This window comes from Eucyclogobius newberryi, unplaced genomic scaffold, assembly GCF_026437365.1.
Source record: "Eucyclogobius newberryi isolate DKJ021-1_F unplaced genomic scaffold, fEucNew1.0.hap1 SCAF_6, whole genome shotgun sequence".
Taxonomy (NCBI): Eukaryota; Metazoa; Chordata; class Actinopteri; order Gobiiformes; family Gobiidae; genus Eucyclogobius; species Eucyclogobius newberryi.
This window is the reverse complement of record NW_027316278.1, coordinates 7,791,984-7,812,501: the sequence shown is the minus strand read 5'-3', so window position 1 is coordinate 7,812,501 and position 20,518 is coordinate 7,791,984. Positions and strand designations below refer to the sequence as shown.

The 20,518-nt window shown below is 45.0% G+C and overlaps 1 protein-coding gene across 1 annotated transcript; it reads left to right on the top strand.

The window, feature by feature from the left end:
• The first annotated feature begins 9,795 nt into the window (after positions 1–9,795).
• Positions 9,796–20,325, top strand: LOC140346853 (coiled-coil domain-containing protein 112). The gene is made up of 14 exons (XM_072433068.1): positions 9,796–9,840; positions 11,747–11,871; positions 13,177–13,298; positions 13,677–13,766; positions 14,620–14,695; positions 14,755–14,881; positions 14,992–15,096; positions 16,820–16,957; positions 17,155–17,276; positions 17,905–18,031; positions 18,690–18,854; positions 19,789–19,887; positions 19,979–20,097; positions 20,249–20,325. Exons 1-14 carry the CDS (start codon positions 9,796–9,798, stop codon positions 20,277–20,279), a joined length of 1,491 nt encoding a protein of 496 aa, XP_072289169.1. The 3' UTR covers positions 20,280–20,325.
• The last annotated feature ends 193 nt before the right edge of the window (positions 20,326–20,518 follow it).

Sequence of the window (20,518 nt, the reverse complement as noted above, 5' to 3'; positions counted from 1 at the left end):
TTAGACTTAATTTGAGATCGGACGGTGTTTGGATTAATTGGGACAAAACGTTACGGTTCTAATGTGGTTGTTCTTTCCCTGTTTAGTTTAGTTTAGATTATGTTATGTTTTACAAATTGAAGAAAATGTGTGATAAACCAGTAAGAATTGGAGCTGCAATGAATTATTAACAATATAAAATAAATCTTGGTCGTATTAGTAATCGTTATCTGGACTATACAGACTCTTAAGAAAACACTTTAACTAAGACTATGGTATTTATTAAATCAAAATGTCAAAGCATTAACAATTTCTGATTTGAATCAACAATACAAGCTTTCAATCACCATATTATTGGTATTTAACTATTTAGTACATTTTTATTTAATTTATTTCACTAGTCCCAAGTTAAACTTAAATCAAGATTAATCTGAATTAAATTAACTTGGATATAAATTTTGCATTGCAGTAATCATAATAATAATGGTAAAAAATAATAATACATATAATAATCATTAAAAAAATATAAAAATAAAAGTAAATAATGAAAGTGGTGTTATAATGACATTTTGGTTTCATCTCTTTCATGTTCAGACTGAATGTTCCTTTCATTATGGAGTCATTTAAAAGCCTGTAATATGTAATGTCTATTTTTAAATGCATTTGGTTCCACGCTCATGAGTGAAATGAAGCTTTGCACTTTGCAGAGCTGAAATAACTTTTCCACTCGTTAGCCCGTGTCACGTCTGCATGTGCTGAAGACTTAAAGTGCAGAAGACTTAAAGTGCAGAAGACTTAAAGTGCAGAAGACTTAAAGTGCAGAAGACTTAAAGTGCAGAAGACTTAAAGTGCAGAAGACTTAAAGTGCAGAAGACTTAAAGTGCAGAAGACTTAAAGTGCAGATAGTCTGTGTGCACTTTCAGTTTATCTGCATTTTTCTGCTGCGCTCGTCTCACGGGCCAAACAAACGTGCATTTCAAGATGGCACTTCACTTGTTGGTGTTGGAGCTGCAACTATTGATTTTGTTTTAGTTGTCGACTTGTCAAAGTTATTTCTATTGTCTTTTCAAATACTAAAAACAAATGTTGAAATAATGTGACTAGCGGCTTTTAGATGGAGGATATTTAAGAATAAAGTTTATTACGGATGAAAATTGGAAGTAGTTCTTTTTTTGACATTCTGTATGTTAAAGTCTGTAAAGATGATCAAAATATGACCAGGATTGTTTTTATAACCCTGTAGTTTAGTAATGACCTGCTCCTGATGTGGTGCGCATGGACTTCAAAAAAAAAATCTTAGAATATTGGCTCAAAGTGTGGCTGAGGTAAAAGGCCAGGGTTCAGGTTAGGAAAGGAAAGGAAAGGAATATGAAGCATGGAAACCTACTGTGTGTCTGAGTGTGATTGGCTGGAGAGGCCGTTGGTGCAGAGTGGCAGCCACATTTTCATCAGTCGACTCCAGGACAGCTGTGGCAGCAGTAACAGCACCACTGTGGGAAAGGCATGAATAATGTAAAGTGGACTGAGGGCGCTGCTCTTGTTTACTCTGAACGGTGGATGAGCCGTGCACCTGCTCAATGTAAAATGATAAGGTGGTGACGGGGAAAGTGGCGCTGCCCTTGCATAAGAGGCCTGCAGCCAAAATAGACCAGAGTATTAGCATGGGCCCGCTATGGTTTAGTCCAGAAGAGGCGCGGCCCAAGGCCTCTCCAGAGGTGGAAGTGTTCCAGTTACTCTTCCCTCTGTGGCAGAGCTTAATGTTGTTCCTTACATTTGTTTAGTTTTTTTAATGTCTGATTGCATTCATTCTAAATCATCATCAGCTCAGATGTTGAACATGTACATCAGAACTTCTTGTGTGAGTAATTCATCAAATCCCTATTGTAGCTGGCTGACATAATTATCATGTGCTTTTCGGTTTCTGCCTCTTTCCTCACAGACCGGTGCGTTCTGATTGGACAAGAGTCCAGTGTGTGAAACACATGAAGCGGTGCTCTTCAGACTCCACGGCCTCTTGACTTTCAGCTGAGAGTCAGCTGTGCAAACAGCAGGTAAATATAGAGCGGAATTAGAAGCAGCACAGCCATGATTAGGACTGAATCTACTGCGGCACAGTGGACACTTGCACTGCAAAAGCAGTTTGATTTAGTGGCTGAGAAGCTCCTGCAGCAATGATGTCCCAGCTTTGACCGACTGTGACCTTTGACCTTTGTGTGGAGAAAGAGCACTTCTCCAGGGTCTGCATGAAGTTCACATTTCAAAGGGTGCTTTTGGTAACTCCATCAAATCAAAACCTAAAATAGACTAATCCTCCTGCTCGGGTCGTCCCGCGCCGCTCTTCCTCCTTTTCCTCTCTAAATAAAGCTTTACGTTGGTCCTTTGCCTTGGCCCGTGGTTTGGTTCTATAAGGAATGTAATACGATCCTGCAATTCACTTAACACATGATTAACAGTTTTATTTCCATTAACAGCCGGGCTATGACTATGACACACAACTGCAAATGTACAAGGTCAGAGAGTCTGTGGTGACCCTATGGCCAGTTCTATTGTCCATCAATATGTATGTCCAGGAAATGGGAAAGGATTAAAACGGGTAAGATAATGACGCTCATCGCTTCTCAGAAATGCTGAAAGGAGAAAGCATCACATCCTGAACTCGTCTCGAAATGAATTTGTCTGTATTGAAAACGGGACATTTTGTCGTCTTTGAAATAGACGGAACACGAGCAACACTTTCGCTCTCTTTTCGCTCTGTGCAAAGTTACTGCCGGTGTTCGACCATCTGCCACAAAGAGACGCTGAGTCACGCTGTGCTCCGCGTTGCCCACACAACCCGCCAAATACAGCCACTTTATGTACTTTTCCCAACCGCACAGGAGCCAAATGATACATGCACTGCAGTAAAAGTACTTTGGAATAACGTGACTCGAGTAGAAGTGTTAAAGGAGATGGTAGGGTAGAGTCGACCGAGGGGAAACGCGCGTCGACCGAGGGGAAACGCGAGGGGAACGGCGCGTGGACTGAAGTCTGCTCTATAGTTTGTTACGCTACATTTTGGACATTTTAAATTGCAATATTGCTGCAGTTCACGATGGAGAGACGCTGATTATTATTATTTTTTTTCATTTATGTCAAAAATATTGACGTAACGCTGTAGAATTTTACATGTCAATAAAATGACAGAAGGGAGTAGATAAAAAGCCAGTGGGCGTGTCTCTGGGGAGCGGTGAAACTGGTACAGAATAACTTTAAACGCAAAAAAGTGGTTGAATGAGAAGATGGAAAAACATGGTTAAAAAACTTGCAAAATTGACTCTTATTTTGAAATTGCAGTTCTTAGATTATAACCCATTATAAACCGACCGCTTCACAAAATGGTGCCATTATTTACATTATTTAACCCCAAAGCCGCGACCGCTGTCAGTCAAAAGGACTTCCCAAACAAACCATGAGACGTTTCAACATTTGTGGATCATAAGTTTGGGGGGTCACATAGGCCCCTCCCCTCCGTCCGAAACTACGGCAACGTAACACATTCTACAACGTGACCTATGAGGACGAGTGCGGTCAGTCCGTCTGGTCCAGATCCAGTGTCCGTCTTCAGGAGGACGCGCGGGCGGGGCAGGTGTCCGGTCACTGGACATGTGCCTCCGTTTAGCCTCGTTCTCCTCCTCTTTTTCCATCCGCACAAACGCAACAATAACCCCGCCTCAGGGAACAGTTTGTGAATGGAGCTGTTTTTATTGCTCAAAAAGACCAACACATGATCTTACCAGGCTCGCCTCGCCACGGATCTGACCTGTAACTCGGCCCGGCGGTGTAACATAAATGTAATATTCCAGACAGTAGTATTTTGTCGTCTTTATTTTGATCCCCATAAGCTTCCATTAAGTGCTTAGTCTTCAGGATTTGATTAAATGAAATTGGCAGTTTAAATTAAATACATTACGTACAATTTAAAGTGTAATTGTGTCGATTTTACAGTTCTAATTAACAAAGATAATAGGCTTATGTGCGTACAGCAAAAATAATGTAATCAACATGACATATTCAGCACTATTTGTTCTGTGAAAACGGTTTAATTTCATTTTTAAAAGAGGATTATTTGATATTATGTTTGTTGTAAACCGTAATATAAAGTGAATTACAGCTGTTTCTGACTTTTTCAGTTGTAAGTTTGTACATTTTCTGTTTTCCACCAAAGAGCAGCACGTTGTAACAACTTCTGCATTTTAGAGCGCTCTGATTGGCTGTGCTTGAGCGGCCGCCACAGCTTCACTTTACAGTCTAAAAAGGCTGATTTTTGTTGCGCACGTGTCTGAAAATGTATTAATGTGAAGATTAGCGAGATGATAAAGGAACTAGTTACATTTAAAGACGTACTTCCAGTTTCACTTTGACTTCCGCAGACGCAGCCGATGTAAGAGGACGATACGTAATCCATCATTCACATTTCACTGTAACAAACGGCAAACTTTCATTTAAAAAAAACTTGTATGTTGAAATACTATTTCTTCTTTTGTATTTTTTGTTTTTTTATATTCTGAAGTAAGTGGAGAAGTGGGTGGGGATAGGGGGTAGGTGAAAACTCAAGCCTCAAATGTAGGACAATACAGGATTACTCCAACACAAATAAATATAAATACAACTGTGTAAGTAACTGATGATGAAACACCAGTACAAGGTTAACACCATAATCTGTCCTTTTAATCTTATTTTGTTTATACAAAGACTGTTTACACAGAGGTTTGCTGAGCCTTGATATTTCAGACTGACATGATGACTCTTCCCCATGACTCTGGGTGCTCGGTGTGCTCTCGGGTGCTCGGTGTGCTCTCGGGTGCTCTCGGGGTGCTCTGGGTGCTCTGGGGACACGCTCGTCTCACACTAGCTCATGTTCTTTCTGCTGACGAGACAAACAGTGAAGAATGTGAATCTGAAGTCTGGATTCCCGTGGAGAACACTCTGAAGTGTATTTGAAACTCTAAACCACGTTCCAGACTGAGTTTAATGTCACATGACACACGCTTATGTGACGGGGGAAGTGTTTATTTAGAGGGAGAAGAAAGTTACTTAAATTAACTGGTAAAAATAGGATATTTTCTTGAATCCCTGGAGCGGGCGACGCCCGGTGCATTCTGATGCTCCTCAGGTACTCTATGAGGAGGGAGCCAAAGTCAGGTTACAATAGGAGGCTGATGGTCCATTACAGAGCTGATGGGCCCAGTGGGCGGGGCTTACTCAGCGTAGGATAAATGTCTGAGTTCCCAGACTCGATTCACAGATTGAGAATGACTCTTGGACAAAGAGTTGCAACATGTTTCTCTAAAAACAGTCCAGATGATGCAACTGAATCTTTTCTACAGCGGACCCCTCCTGGACAAATGAGGAATTACACCGACCTTATTATTAATGCTTTTATTTATATCTTGTGTTTATTTTGTATTTGTATTTTAATGTTTTTACTGTTGTAAAGCACTTTGAGTTACTTTTCTTTGAATCGTGCTCTACAAATACATTTTGATTGATCTTTGTCCTGGTCAACGCTACAATGCAGCAAAGACGTTTTAAGAGTGAAGATGCTTCACGCTCGTCCGACAGAAATGGTGAGTTAGTTTGTGCCAGTGTCAGTGCAGTTAGCTCCTCCCTTCAGGCGTAAGACCTGCCCACTTTCTCTGTCAGATGAAATGAAGCTTCGTGGATGAGTCGAAACATCATCTCCCTAAAACCATGACATTTTCTTTTACTCTGGAGCCTTCACAGACGGACATCTTTAACACATCAGATGCAACAGTTTACCACATTTTCAATAATCCGACAACTCCAGAAATCAGATAATGATGATTTTTGGGAACGTGTGAGTGCAGGGGGACATGGGCCTGTCTCGTCCCGTGTGAGTGCAGGGGGACATGGGCCTGTCTCGTCCCGTGTGAGTGCAGGGGGATGCTGGCCTGTCACGTCCCGTGTGAGTGCAGGGGGACGCTGGCCTGTCTCGTCCCGTGTGAGTGCAGGGGGACATGGGCCTGTCTCGTCCCGTGTGAGTGCAGGGGGACGCGGGCCTGTCTCGTCCCGTGTGAGTGCAGGGGGGCGCGGGCCTGTCTCGTCCCGTGTGAGTGCAGGGGGACGTGGGCCTGTCTCGTCCCGTGTGAGTGCAGGGGGACATGGGCCTGTCTCGTCCCGTGTGAGTGCAGGGGGACATGGGCCTGTCTCGTCCCGTGTGAGTGCAGGGGGACATGGGCCTGTCTCGTCCCGTGTGAGTGCAGGGGGGCGCGGGCCTGTCTCGTCCCGTGTGAGTGCAGGGGGACATGGGCCTGTCTCGTCCCGTGTGAGTGCAGGGGGACATGGGCCTGTCTCGTCCCGTGTGAGTGCAGGGGGGCGCGGGCCTGTCTCGTCCCGTGTGAGTGCAGGGGGACATGGGCCTGTCTCGTCCCGTGTGAGTGCAGGGGGACATGGGCCTGTCTCGTCCCGTGTGAGTGCAGGGGGGCGCGGGCCTGTCTCGTCCCGTGTGAGTGCAGGGGGATGCTGGCCTGTCTCGTCCCGTGTGAGTGCAGGGGGACGTGGGCCTGTCTCGTCCTGTGTGAGTGCAGGGGGACGTGGGCCTGTCTCGTCCCGTGTGAGTGCAGGGGGATGCTGGCCTGTCACGTCCCGTGTGAGTGCAGGGGGACGCTGGCCTGTCTCGTCCCGTGTGAGTGCAGGGGGACGCGGGCCTGTCTCGTCCCGTGTGAGTGCAGGGGGACGCTGGCCTGTCTCGTCCCGTGTGAGTGCAGGGGGACGCGGGCCTGTCTCGTCCCGTGTGAGTGCAGGGGGACGCTGGCCTGTCTCGTCCCGTGTGAGTGCAGGGGGACATGGGCCTGTCTCGTCCCGTGTGAGTGCAGGGGGACGCGGGCCTGTCTCGTCCCGTGTGAGTGCAGGGGGGCGCGGGCCTGTCTCGTCCCGTGTGAGTGCAGGGGGACATGGGCCTGTCTCGTCCCGTGTGAGTGCAGGGGGACATGGGCCTGTCTCGTCCCGTGTGAGTGCAGGGGGGCGCGGGCCTGTCTCGTCCCGTGTGAGTGCAGGGGGATGCTGGCCTGTCTCGTCCCGTGTGAGTGCAGGGGGACGTGGGCCTGTCTCGTCCTGTGTGAGTGCAGGGGGACGTGGGCCTGTCTCGTCCCGTGTGAGTGCAGGGGGACATGGGCCTGTCTCGTCCTGTGTGAGTGCAGGGGGACATGGGCCTGTCTCGTCCTGTGTGAGTGCAGGGGGACGTGGGCCTGTCTCGTCCCGTGTGAGTGCAGGGGGACATGGGCCTGTCTCGTCCCGTGTGAGTGCAGGGGGATGCTGGCCTGTCACGTCCCGTGTGAGTGCAGGGGGACGCTGGCCTGTCTCGTCCCGTGTGAGTGCAGGGGGGCGCGGGCCTGTCTCGTCCCGTGTGAGTGCAGGGGGATGCTGGCCTGTCTCGTCCCGTGTGAGTGCAGGGGGACGTGGGCCTGTCTCGTCCTGTGTGAGTGCAGGGGGACGTGGGCCTGTCTCGTCCCGTGTGAGTGCAGGGGGATGCTGGCCTGTCACGTCCCGTGTGAGTGCAGGGGGACGCTGGCCTGTCTCGTCCCGTGTGAGTGCAGGGGGACGCGGGCCTGTCTCGTCCCGTGTGAGTGCAGGGGGACGCTGGCCTGTCACGTCCCGTGTGAGTGCAGGGGGACGCTGGCCTGTCACGTCCCGTGTGAGTGCAGGGGGGCGCGGGCCTGTCTCGTCCCGTGTGAGTGCAGGGGGATGCTGGCCTGTCTCGTCCCATGTGAGTGCAGGGGGACGTGGGCCTGTCTCGTCCCGTGTGAGTGCAGGGGGACGCTGGCCTGTCACGTCCCGTGTGAGTGCAGGGGGACGCTGGCCTGTCTCGTCCCGTGTGAGTGCAGGGGGACGCTGGCCTGTCACGTCCCGTGTGAGTGCAGGGGGACGCTGGCCTGTCACGTCCCGTGTGAGTGCAGGGGGACGCGGGCCTGTCTCGTCCCGTGTGAGTGCAGGGGGACGCGGGCCAGTCACGTCGCATTTCAGCCTCGTCTTCGGTTACCGCCGTGACCCGTCTGCGTTCGTTTACAAGAGTTCACCTGCAATGAAACGCCGCCTTCTGAGAAAATCTGTTTAGCGCTGAACCCCATAAACACTCTGACCCCAGCGAGAGGACCCACCCCCGACCACCAGCGAGACGCTTTCCGTTATTACACAAAACGGCTTCAACGCAGGCGGAAGTGCGCATGCCACTCCCCCGTGCACATGCCACTCCCCCGTGCGCATGCCACTCCCCCGTGCACATGCCACTCCCCCGTGCACATGCCACTCCCCCGTGCACATGCCACTCCCCCGTGCACATGCCACTCCCCCGTGTGGACTGATACAACACACACGCGCATCTCTCGTCTCCCGTAGATTTCAGTCTCCTATGAGTCAGCTCAAACTGTCTTTCTCCGTCTTCATTTTGTCCCGTACACTGAGGGAACTATATTATGATAGATCAATGCGCTTAGACTAGGGGAAACGTGCTGCTCATGGGGACGAGCCGCACGAGCAGGTGAGTGGTAGGTGCATTTTATGATTGATAAGTGGCAGGACTAATCGGCAGTCCACGCCACGAGGAAATAAGACTCAGATTTGTGCCCAAAAAATCGTCGACGATTTTTTTCAGCAAATTTTTTATCATATTTCCTTGTGGCGTGGATAAATCATTTGTCCTGCCACGTAGCTATCATAAAACGCACCTATCGCTCACCTGCAGCCGCGTGCGGTTCGTCCCCACGTTTCCGCGTGCCTAAGCGCATGGATCTATCATAATATAGTTCCCTCAGTGTACGGGGCAAAATGAAGAAACACAGTTCGAGCTGACTCAGAAGTGGACAGAAATCTACGGGAGACGAGAGATGTGATGCGCTCCGTTGCGCTAATAAACAAACGCACGTGTGTGTTGTATCAGTCCACACGGGGGAGTGCGCATACGCACTTCCGCCTGCGTTCTCAAATCGCCAAAAAATCGTCCATTGCGCCTTTAAGTTAAATAAAATACACATTTAACCCTTTAAATGCCAGTGGGATTTTCACACGTGCCGTAAAAATAAGCACGAAAAGTGGAATATTTTCTATAAAACAGAAGCCGGGGCAAAATGGGGAACATTTTTATCAAAATGTTCAAGTTTGTCTAAAGTTTGACAATTGTGATTTTTAGTGTTTGTTTATCATCATGTTTACAATAAAGACTCACACTAAAGACTCTATGGACATAAATGTCAGCTGTGACAACGGTATGGATTCATTTTTTATTCAATTTTATCCAAATCCATCATCCATGCCCTAACGGTGCCAAATAAAATAAGTCACGTTTAACTCTGGTGTTGTGTTGGATTGAAATACATTTTAAATTGTTACACGTTCTCTTATTTTAAAACATGAATCACAAATCATACACTTCTTGTTAATTAACTGCAAGTGAATTTCAATGGAACAAGTGGACTTTATTTCATTTATTTTCAGTAAGTGAGCATTTTTTGTCTTTATTTTAGAACAAACACAAATAACATCTTGGTACACATGAGTTCTGCCATTGCCCAGTACGGTAAATATACATATTCATCATCCAGAGAAACGTTTAAATCTGTTTATAAATGATGTTCTATTAGAATTTAGCCGCTCCTACAAATACAAGATGGCCGCCGCAATTGCCATGGCAACAGAATGCCTCGTCCTTCTAGCGTTATTTTGAGGGAACTTGTGTTTCCTTTATGTAACATCGCCCCCTGCTGGCCCGGTTTATCATCACATCTCACGTCACACTTTCGTTTGTTTGTAGTTACGGTAAAAATGGCCGCCATAGCAACCGCGCGAGCCGCAGAAGAAAAGAGCCCGGTACTTTTTTACTTTACTTTTCACATTTAAACCTGTTTCCATTGTGTGCGTGGCTGAAGTTGTGTGTTTTAGTGCGTGTGTTATTGATATAAACACATAAAACGAAACGTGTTATAATATTCAACACAAAGTTCTGCTGGAGCCACGAGCCTCGCGCGCCTGAAGCGTTCATCACTGTAACGAAACATAACTAATACAAGTAAAGTATTAGTTATGTATTAGTAAAGTATAAGCAAAGTATAACACAGTCAAATTAAGTCTTTTTGCTTGGATCTGGTTATGTTTATTTATTACAGCGCTGAAATAAAACCAATACAAGGTAGAAAAGGCTACAACATATTTCTGACAAAGGCAGGAATGAAACACAGATAAATAGTAAATAAATAAATAAATAAAATCACATTTGGCCTGAAAGAAACTGAACTAAATTTTTGACTTTTATTTGTACTTTTGTGCATTAAATGTATTTTTCTTTAGATTACTCACTTTCCTAAATTCTTATTTTCAATTTAGCTCAATTTGTTGCTTCTGTCTGGTCTTGTTTGTTTTTTAATTTTCATTAGTTATTAACAATATAACCAATAATAATCATAAATTGACACTGTGTAATGACGTTGTTGCTTTTAATGGGAAATTCTCCAGAGCTCGTCCTGGATGTTGTTTTAATGGCGGCGACTGTGAAGGTGCATTTACCGCCATCGACTTTATTCTTTAGACTTTATTTAGACTTTATTCTTTAGACTTGAATCCTTTAGACTTTATTTGAGCTTTATTCTTTAGACTTTAATCCTTTAGACTTTATTTAGACTTTATTCTTTAGACTTTAATCCTTTAGACTTTTCATCTCCTCAGAGTTTAGTTTTCACTTACAACTATTCTTCTTCTTTGGTGTTTTATGGCGGTTTGTATCCAAGTGTTGTTGTTGTTGTTGTTGTTGTTGTTGTTGTTGTTGTTGTGGCGTTGCTTTTAATGGCAGCCGACTGAAAAGGTGCATTTACCATCGACTTTATTCTTTAGACTTTATTCTTTAAGGACTTTATTTTTCAGACTTTATTCTTTAGACTTTATTCTTTAGACTTTATTCTTTAGACCTTCTTCACCTTCTTCATTTCTTCTTCTTGGCCTTTGACGATGATGTCACCAACATTCCGACGACAGATTAAAAAAATCGAGAATCAGACTTCGATCGTCTCCAAAACGACCTTTGAATGAGGAAAATCAGACAAAAGGTGCGACTTGTGAAACGTGCTGAGAAACAGGTCAGTGTGATACAAGATCAAATATAAAAATAAAGATCCACAGTAAGTCATCAATAATAAACAACAGCAGAACGTGCAAGTGTTGAGAATATGTTGATTAGGGTTGACAGAGATATCAAGAATCTAAGAATACTAATCAATAAAACACAAACTGGGATTGAAACTAATTTGATTCATAAATTATATTATTTTATATCATTGTGGCATCGAAATCTGTATTGGATTTAAGCTTATTTCTTCCTGGAGTTTCAGACTGTGATATTGTGACAACAGATGCAACAAGTTAATCATTTAATCGCAGGTAATCGATTATTGAAATAATAATCAACTTATTTAATAATTTAATAATGGTTAACTGGGCTTTTCACGGGTTCTAAACACATGAGAAAATACGTGTTGTGATTCAAATTGAGCCACAAATGCATGAAAAGGATGTGGAAAATGTGTAAATTTAGTGTATTTGATGAAAACGCTCTGTAACGACTTCAGCTTCATCTGCGTCAAATTGAGTGAAAATCTTTCCACCACTCGACGTTTGCGTTTTAAACTGAAGAGCTGCAGTGTAAAAGTTTTGGTATTATTACATTAGTACATTAGTACATTAGTACATGAATACATTTCCTCTGCGTCTCGTCTGTACTGAGCAGGCTGGTGAACGTGTGAAGTCGCACGCCTCTCGACGCCATGACGACGGAGACGACGGAGACGACGACAAACGGGCCAGAGTGAAAAGTGCGGCGTTTCTCCGAGAGGCCGAGATCAGCAGAAGGATGTGAGTGTGGAGGAAAAGAGCCTCACAAACACGTATCGTTCGGCTAGAAGGAGACCCCTGATGACCCCTGACGACCCCTAATGACCCCTGACGACCCCTAACGACCCCTAACGACCCCTGACGACCCCTGATGACCCCTGACGACCCCTGACGACCCCTAATGACCCCTAATGACCCTTGACGACCCCTGATGACCCCTGACGATCCCTGACGACCCCTAACAACCCCTGATGACCCCTAATGACCCCTGATGACCCTTAATGACCCCTGAGACCCTCATGGTGTCAGATTAACTCTGATTATAAGCGTCTGCCCGGAGCAACATCTAGATTTCCTTTAGTAAATAAGAGAAAGCTGCTGCTGTTGGAGATCTGGGCGTTTGTCCTTTTTCAGAGCTAAATCTAATGAACCAAACATTACTGGTCGTTAATGTAACAACTTGTAATAAAGTGTAAAAAAAAAGTCTAGGCAGAATCATTAGTATAAAAGTCTTATTAATTTGAATTTTAGCGTACCAGTTTGAGTGGATCGCAGCTTTCTTTTGTAGATATTTTTTTATCAGATGGAGCAAAATGTAATAAATTTTGAAAAAAAACCTCTGGAATTAGTAAAAAAAAGTCATGAGTAATTTTCTTTTAATCCGTTTTCCCTCCTAAAGCCATTGTATGTCCCACTTAAACATTTTAAACAAGAGAAAACGTGTCACTTGTTTTTTGACCATAAGCCACATGTGAAAAATGTACCATAAAAACAATAACATGCCGTATTTACATGTGACAGATGCAAAGTGATCAGTTTGTGCAGGTTTAACAGCCTCAAACCGCCCCAAAAATCACCTTTTATCGTAAAGAATGTGCACAAACTCACAACTCTAACGATAAAAGTGACAAAAGCGTCAACGCGATTCCACACGCGCCGAAAACATGTCTTTAAAGGAAGTCGATGGGACGTAGAATGGCTTTAAGAGGACGTTTTGTGCTCGGGCGGTCCACGTCTGACTGAAATGTTAATTAAGGAACAGAAATAACGACCCTCGCACCGGGAATCCCAAAACGTACAGGCGGGAAATGTCATCGTTAGCTTTGTCGCTAGCTTTGTCGTTAGCCGCTCCTGCGCGTTTGAACCGTCTTTCGCGCCCGTTCCGACAGCCATGCACTTAATCATGGCCGTCGTCATGGAAAATTCAGACTCGTCCATTTCGAGCGGCGTTATTAAGTCGCTTTAGATCAATATCGCGGTTTAACGATGGAAAAAGGGCGGACGAACGTGTCGAATAACGATGCGTTTTCTCTCGTACGTCGGCAGGATCGAGAAGCTTCAGAAAGAGCGTCCTCTCAGCGTCCAGTGCAGGAGAAACGGCTGGACGGACATCTGCGCCGAGCTCGAGGAGTGCGAGAACGTCCTGGAGGCAGAAAGACGGGCAGAGGGTCGGTCAATGCATCAATTTGAGCTTGTATTCTTGATTTAAGCCACTAGGGGTCAGTGTTTGGTAGGTGTAAATGTCTCTGGAGCAGCAGCTTGTTGCCATCTTCTCTTATAGAATCAGAATCAGAAGTTTTTTTATTGCCGTTGTAATACACAAACTAGGAATCGGCTTCGACGCCAACATAAAACATATAATAAGTATGAAAAGTGTAGAAAAAACAACAGGATCAGAAGTGCAAAACAGTAAATAAGAGGTATTCGTGAATAGTAAAGGTGTGATTAAGGTGTTCATGAGGAATATATTTACAGAGGGATATCACATTTACAGCAGGAACACCACAATAGTCTGTTACTTTTTGTGTGTTTGTGTGTTTCTCTAGATGCCAACTTTAAAAAGCAGTTGTCCAAGATCCAAAATGGCGTCCGTAAATTCCAGTGGCAGTTGACGGACGTGAAGCCGACAGCGGAGTGTGAGTAGATGATCAAACGGCGAGCGGAAAAGTCGTACTTGTAACTCGTGTCAGCTCGTGTTTTACGGTTCATGCGAGAATCTACCTTATTTTCTGGAGTATAAGTCGCATTTTTGGGGGAAATTTATTTGTTAAAATCCAAGACCAAGAACAGACATTTCATCTGTAAATGCAGTTTAAAATAAATAACAGATGAGAGAACATGGTGAATAGGTGTACGTATGCTAACGCTAACACCTTCAGCTACATGACGTATGCTAACGCTAACACCTTCAGCTACATGACGTATGCTAACGCTAACACCTTCAGCTACATGACGTATGCTAACGCTAACACCTTCAGCTACATGACGTATGCTAACGCTAACACCTTCAGCTACATGAGGCACAGACAGAACTGTGGTAAGTGTCTGGTATGTTAACGTAACATATGAACAGTTATTCAGATAACTATAGCATAAAGAACATGCTAACAAGTTTACCAAAGCATCAGTTTCACCCCAAATCACTAAATCCATTGAATTCTTCTTCCTCTGTGTCACTTCTAAACAACTCCACAAACTCCAGAGGAAGTGCAGATTCTTCTTCTGCGTCGCTCAGAGCCTAGAGCGCCCTCTTGTGGTCGTCAGTGTGAAAATAACGAATAATATCACATATAAGTTGCACCCCGGCCAAAACTATGAAAAAAGCGACTTATAGTCCGAAAAATACGGAAATCCAGTCTGTTTACACTTATCACACATCTAAACTGGGACTAAACTGGGACTAAACTGGGACTAAACCAAGACCGAGTGTGAACATGCCTTAGAATCGTGCACCGTGAGCTGAACCACGATGTCGTTTCTGGTTTTCAGTGGTGGAAAAGCTGAAAGAAATCATGTCGGAAGTGGAGACGTCCATCAACGGGCTGAAAGAGGAGCAGCGCTGCAGGTAAGGGACGCCCGACGAGACGAAACTAAAACACGTACTACAGTCGATCGCTCCTTTAGGTTTGAAGAACTCTTAAAGGAGGAGAAGGTCTACGGGCAAGAAATCGCTGCGTACGAGAAGAAGATCGAGAGCTGGAGGATTGGAGCGACTACGGAATGCAGGCTCCACACGGCGACCATTTCAAAAGTACGGATTTGTTCTGAAATAAGTGCCCGGCGTTCAGGGGTCGGCCGTCGGCTTCTCGTGGTTTTGTCATCCGCTGAAACACGTTTGTAAATGTCTCCGAACCTCTGCAGGAGCGAGATCTTCCGGCTGAAGTGCGAGCGCTTGAGGTGTATCTGAGCAAGACCGGAGGCTCCACTGGAGGCTGGGATCAGTTTGACCATCAGGCCTTTGTCAAGGTCAGATCCAGAGCAACTCATGTCACCCAAATGCAGTCGTCATAGTATCGTTCTACGTCAGATTCGGCTGATTATTTCGCCGAGTGTTTTGCCTCGTGTCAGAAAAACTCTTGCGTTTTGCATGGACTGTTTTGGCCGACGTAGACGGGGGTGCGCTTTAGTTTAGAGCACAACTTCCTGTCATTTTAAACTTTTTCCTCTCAACTTTCTTCATTCTATTTAAGATTTTGCTCATTATCTCGCCTAGTGTTTTGCCTCGTGACAGAAAAATCGTCTCCTCGTGCATGAACTGCCCTTGCGTTTTGCATGGACTATTTTGGGCGACGTAGACGGCCCATTATCTCGCTCAGTGTTTTGTTTTTCTGAGGTTTCCTGGGTGTGATGTATACTTCAATGTAATTCTATAATCTACTGTATATATAACTGTGTGTATAACTGTGACAAAGGCCTGAACTTGTCTAATGTTTATCCTAGTTATGACTGAACAAATATATGACAATGCATGTGTTGTCTTAACTGAATGTTTAAACTGTCAGAAAAACTGGCTCCTCGTGCATGAACTGTCCTTGCGTTTTGCATGGACCTTTTTTGGGCGACGTAGACGGGGGTGCACTTTTGTTTAGACCCCTACTTCCTGTCATTTAAATTTTTTTCCCTCACCTTTCTTCATTCTATTTCAGATTTGGCTCATTATCTTGCCTTGTGTTTTGTTTTTGGTGACTGTTTTGGGCGACGTAGACGAGGGTGCGCTTTAATTTAAAGCACTACTTCCTGTCATTTTAAACGTTTTCCTCTAAATTTTTTCCGTTCAAACAACCCCTTGACAGGAACTATGCCACCAAACTAAGTAATAATGAGTTAAACATGAACGATGGTCATAATACCCAATTTTTTCCTTCTTTTTTCTACTACAAAGTTCAAATCTAAACTAAAAACAGGTCTGTTCAGCTGTGCATTTGACTGATCGTCCTTGCCCCAAGTGGAGGAGTTCAAGTATCTCGGGGTCTTGTTCACGAGTGAGGGAAGGATGGAGCGTGAGATCGACAGGCGGATCGGTGCAGCGGCTGCAGTGATGCAGTCGCTGCATCGGACCGTTGCGGTAAAGGGGGAGCTGAGCCGAAAGGCAAAGCTCTCTATTTACCGGTCGGTCTACGTTCCTACCCTCACCTATGGTCATGAGCTTTGGGTAGTGACCGAAAGAACAAGATCGCGGATACAAGCGGTCGAAATGAGTTTCCTCCGCCGTGTGGCTGGGCGCTCCCTTAGAGATAAGGTGAGGAGCTCGGCCACACGGGGGGAGCTCGGAGTAGAGCCGCTGCTCCTCCACGTTGAGAGGAGCCAGCCTCCTGGGCGCCTCCCTTGGGAGGTGTTTCAGGCATGTCCCACCGGGAAGAGGCCCCGGGGAAGACCCAGGACACGCTGGAGAGACTATGTCTCTCGGCTGGCCTGGGAACGCCACGGGATCCCCCCGGAGGAGTTAGAGGAAGTGTCTGGGGAGAAGGAAGTCTGGGAGTCCCTGCTCAGACTGCTGCCCCCGCGACCCGGCCCCGGATAAAGCGGCAGAAGATGGATGGATGGATGGATGGATGGGTTTCATCTGCACTTTTCTTAGTTTGTATCGGGACTTCGATGCATCTTTTCCCGTTCTGTAAAGCGCTTTGACTAAACCGTGTGCCTATTGTGCTCTCCGTTTAAACTTGCCTCACCGTTCTTTCCCTCGCAGACGTGGATCAAGTTCCGCGGTCAGCCGGCGTACAGGAAGGAGGCCAGGTTGTACTTGCCCGGGAAAACGGAAGAAGAGCTCGAGCGACACGAAGGATGGTACCGAGAGCTGATCCGCCTGCAGGACAAGAAAAAAGAGGTTTCCGCCGCTTCATGTTGTCATGGGGCCACAAACGGGGTGTAACGGGGTTTAACGGGGTGGAACGGGGGTGTAACGGGTGTGTAACGGGTGTGTAACGGGGGTGTAACGGGCGTGGAACGGGGGTGTAACGGGCGTGGAACGGGGTGGAACGGGTTGGCGAGGCCGCTCAGTAACGTTGTACGCCGCGTCCCCAGGCAATCGGACGGTGGAAGGCCGGTCGGCAGAGGGAGCGCGAGGGCAGAAAGCAGAGCCAGGAGGAGGCGGAGGAGGCCAAACGACAGGAGAACGCCCCCGTCGTCCAGGCCCGGAGGCAAAAGTGAGAGCAGAACGCCTCTTTTCAGACAAATAAATAGGTTATAAATAGGTTTAACAGTAGATGAAGTAAGCAAGTCTCCATTATGCACGTCTGAACTTTTCCAAACAGTCAACGCGCGACTGTAGATGGCGCCAAAAACACTTTTTTTTAACGTGACGCGCTTCAACGTTAAAAGGCAAAAGTGCACGTTTTCTGGTGATGGAGCTTGTGACGTGTTTTTGTCTGGAATGTTCCCCGTTATGGCAATAAACCGACCTATTTACGATTCTCTATAAAGAAGTGCGCCGCCAGGTTACGGGTCACATCTGTGGAGAGGCGAACCTGAACTTACAATAAGATCTCATGGGGTTTTTTCCCGTTTTTTTTTTGTCCCATGTTTTTCAAGGTACTTTTGAGGAGTAAATGGACCTGTAGCTAAATACACATATAGATATGTTTAATGCCCTACTGTGCAACATTCCAGGCTAAGCAATAACATCTCCATAGCGACAAGCAGGCAGCGGACAGACCAGCAGAAAAATGACATTGTGCACTTTTAAATGATACATTTTCTCAACGGCGTTATTGTTCTGTCGTAATTGTGACGTAACTTTGATTGATCTATTCACCCTGTGTTCGTGTTATTAAGAGCTGAGGAGGAGAAAAGGGAGAAAGCGCTGCAGCTGGAGAAGTGGAAGAAAGAACAACAGATGAGAGAGGAAGAGGAGGAGCAGCAGAGACTGGTCCAGGAAATAAGAAAACAGAAACGAGAAAAGGTGAAGCGAACCGGGCGCGCTTTATTATCCACCCGGCGTTTGTTTTGTCAATCGTCCTCGAGTCGCTTCTTTAATGCCACGCTGCAGAACATTCCCAGCCAGAAAACGTTACATATTGCACCTTTAATACGACTCCAAATCAGTACGATAGTCTAGTTCTGTTGATCAGTTTGGATTGATTTTGTTGGGGGAAATTGTGTAAGGATTTTCAGCCGGTTTCAATTAGAATGATAATAATATATATCAGGTATCAGTGAATTCCGTAAAAACATTTAAATTACACTTCTATTATAACTTCAGAAACAATACATGGTGTTACAACGGATGAGATGGAACATTTATGAGCTCATTTCCTTGATAATATCGGCCCAATGTCTAAATACAAACTAATGATACAAAAAACTGGACCGCCTTTGATATTTAGAAAGACCAAACTATTTAAATGGCAACACGGTTCTCCATAAAGACAATAAAGTCAATGTTTTTAGACCTTTAGACGTTGAAAAATAATGATTTTCTCATCGTGTCTTGCAAAGCGCTATATAGATCAAATGTAATGTTATTATCATCGAGATTAATATTTGCAATTCTATATATTTCCACAGTAATTCCACTTTATTCTATGTTGTTTCTTTCTTCTTTTTCCCCCGTCCCACAGGAAGAGCGTCGCCGTCAGCTGGAGGTCAAACTGATCCTAGAGGAGCAGCAACGACTGAAGAGCGAGGAAGAGGAGGAGGTGCAGAGGAGGAAGAGACAAGTCATGAGAGAGATGGAGGAGCGAAGGAGGGAGGCCACCAGAGGGATCAAGAAGTTCAATGAAAGGGTACAAGGATTTATAAAGGATTTTAGTACAAGTATAAGTCGCACCAGCCAAAAAATGCATAATAGAGAAGAAAAAATCATATATAAGTCGCACTGGAGTATAAGTCGCATTTTTGAGAATTTTATTTGATAAAATCCAAGACCAAGAACAGACATTAAATCTTGAAACACAATTTAAAATAATAACAGGTTAGAGAACATGGTGAATAGGTGTACGTATGCTAACGCTAACACCTTCAGCTACATGACGTATGCTAACGCTAACACCTTCAGCTACATGACGTATGCTAACGCTAACACCTTCAGCTACATGACGTATGCTAACGCTAACACCTTCAGCTACATGACGTATGCTAACACTAACACCTTCAGCTACATGACGTATGCTAACGCTAACACCTTCAGCTACATGACGTATGCTAACGCTAACACCTTCAGCTACATGACGTATGCTAACGCTAACACCTTCAGCTACATGACGTATGCTAACGCTAACACCTTCAGCTACATGAGGCACAGACAGAACTGTGGTAAGTGTCTGGTATGTTAACGTAACATATGAACAGTTATTCAGAGAACTATAGCATAAAGAACATGCTAACAAGTTTAGCAAAGCATCAGTTTTACCCCAAATCACTAAATCCACTGAATTCTTCTTCCTCTGTGTCACTTCTGAACAACTCCACAAACTCCAGAGGAAGAGGAAGTGCAGATTCTTCTTCTGCGTCGCTTAGAGCCTAGAGCGCCCTCTTGTGGTTGCCTGTGTGAAAATAATAATAATATCACATATAAGTCGCACCCGGCCAAAACTATGAAAAAATTTGCAACTTATAGTCCGGAAAATACGGTAGTTGTAGGTTAGAATGTGTTATATTTCCTCTCCATTTCTCTTCCGGTTGGTCAAATATGTCATGTTAACGTTGTTTTTTCTGCAGGACCTACACAAGGTGGAGGCAAAGGTTCAAGAAAAGCAAATGCAGAAGCAACAAGAGGAAGCCAGACAGAGAAGAATCCTTTTAAGTCTCCGGGAAAAGGTCTGAGGTCATAAAAGAACACGAGCTCCATCAAAAAGTGTGTCATTGACAATATTTACAAGTTATGTGTATATTTCTGTACGTCAAACAGGTGGAGGGTCACGTGAGCAGAGACCCCTCTAGACTGACCCGTCCCACTAAAGGGTGGGAGGAACGGATGAAAAACATTGGCCCTTCAGGGGGAGGGCCGGTCCTACACTTGTATCACAGGTAACCACTTTATTCAGACTGTTTTTGTTCAAATGGAAGGAAACGAAAGGTGATGTCCTTAAATTTGACACGATAGTTTAATAATATTTACAACATTACAACTATTATTCCTTGTCTGATTCTCTATTTGTGTAAATCTACTTTGTTGCAGAGCTGTGCCCACGTGGAGACAAGGACTATGAAATCTACCCCAGATTCACTGCAACCAATTATCTTCAGAACTATTCAATTAAGCAGGAATTACACAGTATGGAAACATGTTTGATGAGTTATTGTTTGTAGATAATTAATTCAATAAATGCAAATGTATTTATAAATACATATGTTTGTGTGTGTAAGATAAGATGACCTTTATTTGTCCATAATGGGGAAATAATAATAAAAACACAGAAAAATCTTCTTAACCTCTTAATAACACTCT